We start from the raw sequence: 8,825 nt of genomic DNA, 5'->3' as shown, positions 1-8,825 counted from the left end.
TTCTCCTAATTATTCCATAAAACCTTTTAACCAGAGCCTGAATATCCTTAAGTTTATTTTAACATTCATCGAGACTTTAAAGGTTGAAATCACGTCAAATTAACAACATCTGAACGACAAAAGTGGCATTGATGAGATGATTTTGGCAATAATGGAAATTGTGTACAGTATGTGTGTACACGAGCCGCTGTAAACTCCTCAGAATCTCTGCGCATCTGACGCGCGGAAGGAGGAGCGTCACACAGGAAGAAATCGTCAGATTTTACTGCAGTCAAACGCGTCCTTTGCGTTCAGATTCAGCGATGTTTCTGGCTCAGTTTTATCACACATTGGCTATCTTCTATTTGTCGTTTTTAGGAACCAATGCAGATTTTAAAACGCGAACCGGACCGAAAGTCACGGAGAAGGTGAGACACGCGCGTCCAAATTCATTCTCATCATACCGAAGGAAGCGCGATATCACCGCGAGAATTCAGCACACAATCATCCAAATACAGAATAGAGTTGAGAAAGAAAGTCAATGTAATTTTATAATGTTTGCATCGTGCACAAACCTATGTTCATTTCATTTCGCCTTAAGGAGACGCTTGAAGAATACGCGACGTCATTACGCGTTATGTGACTCTTTCTGTTTTATTCATTCAAACAGATTAATGTGATTCTACTACTGGTTATATACAGCCGTGTAAGAGTGTAAACAATGTGTCATCACATCAAACCTGTGAATGTGCTGTAAGAGTGTGACAGCAACATCATCACAGCAGCATCACCACAAAAATTGCCACAGCATCACATCATCCTCACACACTGTATAAAACCCGACAAGTTCAGAGTCCTCAAAACGTTTGTGGAAATCGATTACTTAAAAAGATTTAAGTAAACCCACAAGATTTTTTATAGGCTATATTTATAAATTACATTAAAACTTAAAAGTTTTATTTATTGTATTTAATATTTAAGTACTTAAAACTGTTTTACCTTAAGTAGTATTTACCTTTTTTTCCACAAGTCACAGTAACAGACAAACTGAGCTCAGTGCTGACTATCACACAGTTATTGTTTATATGATAAATCAACACATATCTGTCTAAACACAGGCACTACACTTCTGAACAACCACTAAAATAAAAAATAAAAAACTCTTCTCCAACATAAATGAATGTTTAAAACTATTGAGTCTTTCTCTTTATGGAAAACCACATAAAATATCACTTCATTTTAAAAAATGCTCTCGTAATGCAGGTTCATGCAAAGCATTCTGGGAACTGAATATCCTCCTCAACCAATCGTGTTGATTTAACATTAAACTGAAGTAAACTTTCTTAGCTTAACTGGCAGATTGAAGGCCATAAATCACCAAAAGCATATAATTATTTGTAGAAGAGGCTGTTGTATTGAAATTACTCTGTTTGGGAAAAAATATATATGTTTGAGTTAGCAAAGATCTTTGACTTTATTTGAGTTTGTGGAACTAAAAGCGGTGAAAACCTTTAAGTTGAATAAACAGTTTTTTCACTGGTTTGAGTACAGTTGACTCATTTTAAATGACTACATTAGCAACATCACCACAACTTTATATAGGCATACTTTTGTAAGGTTTCACTCAATCAACCAATATTCAATATTTTATGGCCATTATGTTAGTGTAGTTAGCCTTTATCCAAGTGTTCTTACTTTTTCTGAGTTTTCACAGAGCTCCTCTTCTTTATGCTGCAGGTGTTTTTTGACATCACAGTAGGAGGACATGAGGTCGGCAGGATTGTGATCGGTCTGTTCGGAGAGGTCGTGCCCGTTACGGTCCAAAACTTTGTGGTACTTGCTACAGGAGAGGTAGAAGTTTAGATTTTACTTGTAATATAAATTCTGCTGTGTTGATTTAGAAATAACAGTTTTATGTCACTAACTCTGTGAATGATAAGCTGCTGATGAAAAGACTCACAGAGATCCTCTCCTCAGAAAGGTTACGGCTATAAGGGCAGCAAGTTCCATCGTGTGATCAAAGATTTCATGATCCAGGGAGGAGACATCATAGCTGGAGATGGAACAGGAGGTGAGAGGAAGAGTTACTTTCACTGCATCATCATCATCATCATCATCATCATCTCTTGAATCTACATTGAGGTTCATTGCTTAAGTATAAACAGGTGCCATGTTTCCATCACCATGATTTTATGCACATTTTGAAGTATACACTCTTAAAATGTCTGGGTTATTTTTGACCGATGTTGGGTAAATAATGGACAGAACAAACTGCTGGGTTAAAATAGACCCAATGCTAGGTTGTTTTAACCCAACTGTTGGGTTATTAAAATCCATGGTTGCATAACAACAATTCAACCTTGGGTTATTTTTAACACAGCTAGTGTTCTGTCCAATATTTACTGATTATGGGTCAAAAATAACCAAGCCAAAAACCCAAAAAAGTTTTTACGCTCAGTTGAGGTGGTTTGTGAGTAAATGTGAATAATGGGAGATGGAAACGCATTTGCCAAATAAATTCTGATGTAGCGAACATTAAACCCACGTGACTGTATCAGCTGTTGTTGTCTTTACCATACAATATATGGGGCTCAACATCGTCGTAATGCCCTTGCTGATAGTGCCTGCATAAAAAATGCTGCATTCCTTCTTCTGTGCACAGTATTTAGTTTTGGTTAAATTTCTAACTTGCCCCATCATTACTACTGTACATGCAGTCCTGTCTCCATTTTCTAAGCGTGCCTTTTTTAATTTACTGTTAGTTAGGTCAGTGGTTTTCAAACTGGGGGCCGGGGCCCCCAGGGGGGCCGCTAGATGGTGCCAGGGGGGCCCCAGTTTTATGACATTTTATGAAATACATTAATTTATCATGAATTCTGTGTAATTAAACCTAAAGAAATAAGGCTACCAACCAAAAGCAGTACTTTTTTGTATAATTTAATGTTTTTTTAAATTAAAATGTTGAGTTTTATAACAGTTTTTTGTCACACATTTTCTTTTGGGGGCCGCGAAGAATTGTACCGTACACAAGGGGGACCACAAGCTGAAAAAATTTGGGAACCACTGAGTTAGGTCACCAATACCTCTGCCATTCACTCAAACAAGTTGATGGAAACGCATTTCTGTTTTTCTTTTTTCGTGCAAATTTTGAAAAGATTCACTTCATATTTGCATATTAACCCAGTAAATTACTCATCTCTGTCATTCTAAACCTATAGCTGACTTTCTTCAGTGGAGGACATACACAAACATGCACACATTGTCATACAGTACATGCTAATACATATTGACACACATTGGTCTTGCTCTCCTCATCATTATTTGGATCAGTTATAAGATCTGTTTCACTTACTTAATATCCGTTCTTGTGTGTCTGTAGGTAAAAGTATTTATGGCAACACGTTTGCTGATGAAAACTTCCGACTGAAACATCTGGGTTCAGGGTGGGTCAGTATGGCAAACGCCGGGCCCGACACAAACGGCTCTCAGTTCTTCATCACACTGGCCAGAGCTCCGTGGCTGGACAATAAACACGTTGTCTTTGGTAAAGTCTTGGAAGGAATGGTGAGATGTTCTCCTACACAAGACGTACAGAAATGACACATAAAAGATATACTGTAGAGATCCTCATCATAAAAGCCTGTAGAGTTTATGTGTTACATCACTGAAATCTCTCTCTGTGTTTCTTTCAGTCTGTTGTTCACACCATTGAGCTCCAGGACACAAACGAGAAGAATCTGCCGTACACCGAGTGTGTGATAGTTAACAGTGGACACATTAAAGTAAAAGAGCCTTTTATAGTAGAAGTGGAGGGCTGGTAACTCACTAACAGACAGATCTTCACATGATCTTCACTGTACTGTACTCATGTGATTTTTTTAACCATGTTGTCATAAATCTTTACCACTATGCAGACACTTTTTTACAGAATTACATATCTCTGACAATATGAAATTTTCAGTTTACTTCTCAGATCATTCATGCTGAACAAATGCTGGTCTATTGTGTAATTGCCAAATATTTATAAGTGACGCAGGTTTTCTCTAATTCTGCCCTATAGAGATGATATCTGTGATCTCTTCTGCACTCACGTTTAAATGAATCTGTCATAATAATCTTTCAGCTCAATCTGTTTTGTTGACATGTTTCTGTTTTTAAGAGATTTCACTGCTGTGACATTATAAATAACTGTGATACTGAATGATTAAACCAAGTCCTGTTAACTGAAGAGGAAACCTTTACAACTCGTGATCTTTCTTTATTTTCTTTTCAACTTTCATATTTATGCCAAGAATAAAGTAAAATTAAGGAAAGAGTAGAAAAAAAGTTTCAAATGAATTTCAACTAAACATTTGGATTAACTTGATTGAAAACTTTTTCAACAGAATAAAAAAGGTTTCTCAAGCCATGATCTGATCTGAGTACAGTCTGATCTTTTCATCTCACCTGTGTTTCATGTTGTAATGTTCAGCAGCAGCAAACATCAGCATCAGGAGATTGTGTAGTTGTGTAGATGTGATTAGTTCTTGTAGACTGAAGTTTTGTCTGTTCTGTGAAGTTACATAATCAGAACTAATGATTATTAACATAAAAAAACACTTTGATTTTGCCAAGTGAGAGATGTCCTCATTACAACACATTTGTGTTAACACAATGACAACATTTTTGTAAATAAAACCTAAACCCCAACCCTAAAATCAGAGAGAAATGATGAGTAAAAAACAATCATCTAGAAGCAGCTAATCATCTTAAACTTAAACAAACTATAAACTTATTTCTGATTGGTTGATTAAAATTTAAATGTTGCCCTGAGAGGACATCAAACACTTGGCAAAATCAGGAGAAAAAACAAAGGCTATATTTAAGTTACAAACATTTGAAGATATTTTAATGCCAACTAGACAAATTTACTTCAGTACTGATGTTAATCCAGATCTTTAGGTTTTATTTGTAAATCTCATCACCATTATGTTTTTACAATGAAAGAGAAGTTGTTAAAATTGAGATACAAGGAATCAAGAGTCGAGTCTTTATGTTTAAAGTATAAAACATTTTGAAGTAAACAAATAATATTAACCATTTCACATCTGATTTATTTTAATAATATAAATGTTAAATGACCCAACTGCTATCAAGTAAACCATGAGGTTCAATTAAAACATCACAACGTTTCACGCATTTCTGTTTGCTTTTCATTTAAAAATTTTATTTTATTTAAATGTAAATTATAAAAATAAATGAAATGGGCTTGGGTGAGCACTGCTGATCGTATCAAATCATTTTGAAAGTAAGTAACACACCAAATTTGTTCTTTATGCATTAAATTTCTTGTGTTCTTTTGAAAGCTATGTTTTTGACAGCTTTTGATATTCACTTTGAGTTTTTTTTATTTATATCTACACTTTGATTCCCCTATGGTAAGTTTTCCTTTTGAAACCGACGTCTTTCTCGTACAAATTTAGATGAAATAACATTCAGAGAAGTTTCCACGTTAAGAGACCGACACGTCCGTCCACCGTGACCCGATTCAAGATCCTCCACCAACAAGTGAAGCTGCGAGGAGCTCTGGGAGGAGACTTCAGAAGAGCCGCTTCACACAATCGATTGTCTGTGAGGAGGTGAACGGAGATGACAGGCCTCATTACAGCAGAACCAGATTCCCTGAGGAACGCTCCCGCTGCATGATGGGACAGTTTGCTGGAAAGGTCAAGAGCAGACAAATCAGCCTGGCAGAAAGCATCTTAAACTGCCCCTGATAGAGCCGGATCTGCCCCGGCACGTGATTCACTATTCAAAGAAACTCATAAAGAAACCACGCGCTATTTCTATTATAGTCTGCACCGTGGCTTTTCTCTTCAACATCACATCACACCATCGATCGTGGCATAAAACACTGAAGAACAGGCCCAAAGTTTTTCTAACAGTGAACTTTAGCGCATAAACCCTACGTAAACACCAGGAGTCGGGACGTACGCTAGCTTCTATCTCATCCGCTCAGGACTGTATATATCGATTGTGACGGCAGGCCTCTACTGACAAGCGAATCATTTACAAATCTCCTCTCAGATTCTGCTGTATTGACGTCCCTGTAATGACACGTCTAACCCTGTGAAACTCTGACAATTATGAGCCCGTGCTCTTCATCCTGCAGGTCTTTACAATTAGAGTCTGAATTATCATACTGACGTATCTGACAACTCTCACACGCCGAGAGATCAGACAGACGGAGGCTTCCACTGCAAGAATTCACCTCAATATTCATATGCCTGTGTGAAGATACGAATAAAACAGTCCAAATAAACGCCACACATCTGCTTAGTTTCAAAGTCACAGCAGAAAATGCACATTAGGAAATTTTTTTAACATATCTTCATTTTGTTGGAATATAGTGGTATTTTCTACAAATGACTCATCTGTGAGCTTCATTATTTTAAAAACAATTAATGTGCCTTTATAAATCTTTAATAAAAAATGCAAATCTCCTCACCTCCTCAAAACCATCTCTCTTTACTTCCGGTCATGTGGTACGGCAGGTGGGGGGGTCCGGGAAAAGATTGCAATTAACAACATAACCCAACTTCAAATGATCCAATCAAATCTCCAAGTACAGCCCAACATTTAATTTCACTGGGATATACATCACCACGGGGAAAATAAGACATCACTACTTTTGACTTTAAAATGTTATTACATTTACATGACTCAGCTTCTCTTAACCAACATATAGCCGCATAGCGCAAGTCATTAAATATAAGTGTTTACAATCAGAATCAAATCAATCACCATGAATACAGGCTATTGTGTTTAAAAACCCAACTAACTCACAAGAAGCTTTTAAAGCAGAAATGACATTTCTCACTTTAAACAACCCTGAACCCTATTGTGAAATAAAGAAAGAAAAAAAAACGTGTGTGCCACAAAACCACTTCAGTCTAAAAATGTGGCTGCTGCCCTCAGAAATCAATAGAGCTCCATCTCTGAACGCTGAACAGACACCTGCTGGACAACATCGATTGTCCCTTCAGGACCCTCTCAACGGCTTCCCGCTCCGCGTCACCAATTGTGCGCCTTTTTTTCTTCTTTCGCCCGTTAAAATACGCTCACAAATTTACAAAAGGGACTTGTTCTCCCCGACCGGGGTGAGGTACCATCACTCAGCGGAAAAACATTGTGAAAATATCACAGGGAAGGGCCATCCGACAGGGGAGAGGTATAAACAGTCTAATGATTTCCCCAGAGTTTCTGCCAGGAGCCCGTGTCACATGAAAGCAGCATAAATGGTGACATATCCTCAGTCAGTATCACAGGGAAATCGAACCCTGACATTCTTTTTAGGGCCCGAGCCTCCTCATCAGCCAATTACCGCGGTAACTGGAGAGCGAGCTTCTCGGAGCGCGGTCGAGAATGCCACGAACCTTCTGAGATTATGACTGCGTGCGCTGCCAAAACAGCCTCGACAACACCGAGCCCGGGGCCCCGGGGCCCAGAGGACCTATTTATAAATGAAGTGAAACCGCTTTGAATCAAACACCCTTGTAATAGGACTTTTTTTACAGGCTGCCGCCCCACACCGACCGAGGATGAGAAAGAGAGAGATAACGTACTGTATCAAGTCCTCCTTAAAACTAAACTATAGGCCTTAAGACGGCACAGAGGGATTCCCTCTTATTCAAACAACTTAATGTGTGCAATGTGACAAATAAACTTAACTTTAGAGAGAGAGAGAGAGAGAGATGCACATATCAACTGATCATAATAAGACAAAGATAGACTCTGTAAGATAAAAGTCTGATCTGTTAAATACATAAAAGAGAAATAGCAGAAACAAACAGTAAAAACTTAAAGAGTGCTGGATGACAGGAGAGGACAGATGAAAGCAGTTAAGCCGGTGATGAGGGCCGTGTTTAATCATTAAGATGAAGTTCTCACCCGCTGAGCTGCTGGTAAATTTATGCAGAGCGTCACATTTATCACAGACTCAGAAACAGTGTTGCTTAATAAATCAGCTGATCTGAGGCTGAAGCTCAACTTCACCACTGTTAAAGGTGCCGACCGTATAGTGTAAAAGTGTATTTATTTAGGCTTAGAGCTCTGACATATCATGAGACTCAAACACGACTGTTTCCTCCTCCTTATGTAAATCTCATGCATGCAAAACAGAGCAATCTCAACATAACACCAACTGTGACATTACAGTCCAGATGAACAAAGCCCACAACATTAAATTAATTACAATTGTTGCTGAGTTAGCACTATATGCTATTTAATGCTATATGGCACCTTTAACTCCTCTAACTCTACTGTAACTACCGCCAAATCAATGAATAAACCCAACATCACTAATCATACAATAACTGAACTGGCCAACCTAAGAGCATCTCAGACCGGGAGCAAAATCTGCTTCTAAGTTTCGTCTGGGGTAAATTAAAACCGATTGCTGTGTCTGAGCGCCTCTCCAGAATAAATGCTGCAGTAGTTCTCTCAGTATTTGTCTGGTTAATGTGAGCTCTCCTCCTCTCTCAGATGTGATGTGAGGAGCAGCTCCCTCTGAAACTCATTAGCGCTGAAGGCCGGAGCGTCAGGAGAACCGCGGTGAAGAGAGATCAGCCCTGAAACAATGAAAGCCCAAACACGGATAACCTGAACGTGGCATCAGTGCCTCATTATAGCCGGATAACCGTATGATCATTTCCATCCGGTCACGTTAACGATGAAAGCACCGTTTGAGATTCACTTTGGTCCGGGTTAATAACGCAGCTGTGTGACATATTGAATATTCACTATATACTGTATATATTTGTCCTGATGATGCTGCCAACAACATATAAATCTCAATGATCACTTTT

At 38.3% G+C, this 8,825-nt stretch overlaps 1 protein-coding gene across 1 annotated transcript; it reads left to right on the top strand.

Annotated features, from left to right (window-relative positions):
- Positions 1-227: 227 nt before the first annotated feature.
- On the top strand, positions 228-4,405 carry ppic (peptidylprolyl isomerase C). The gene is made up of 5 exons (XM_065270366.2): positions 228-407; positions 1,717-1,830; positions 1,957-2,050; positions 3,359-3,543; positions 3,672-4,405. Exons 1-5 carry the CDS (start codon positions 303-305, stop codon positions 3,798-3,800), a joined length of 627 nt encoding a protein of 208 aa, XP_065126438.2. The 5' UTR covers positions 228-302; the 3' UTR covers positions 3,801-4,405.
- Positions 4,406-8,825: the final 4,420 nt, after the last annotated feature.

Source organism: Paramisgurnus dabryanus, chromosome 11 (assembly GCF_030506205.2).
Source record: "Paramisgurnus dabryanus chromosome 11, PD_genome_1.1, whole genome shotgun sequence".
Classification (NCBI taxonomy): Eukaryota; Metazoa; Chordata; class Actinopteri; order Cypriniformes; family Cobitidae; genus Paramisgurnus; species Paramisgurnus dabryanus.
The sequence above is the reverse complement of the archived record's forward strand: the minus strand, read 5'-3'. Positions and strand labels throughout refer to the sequence as shown.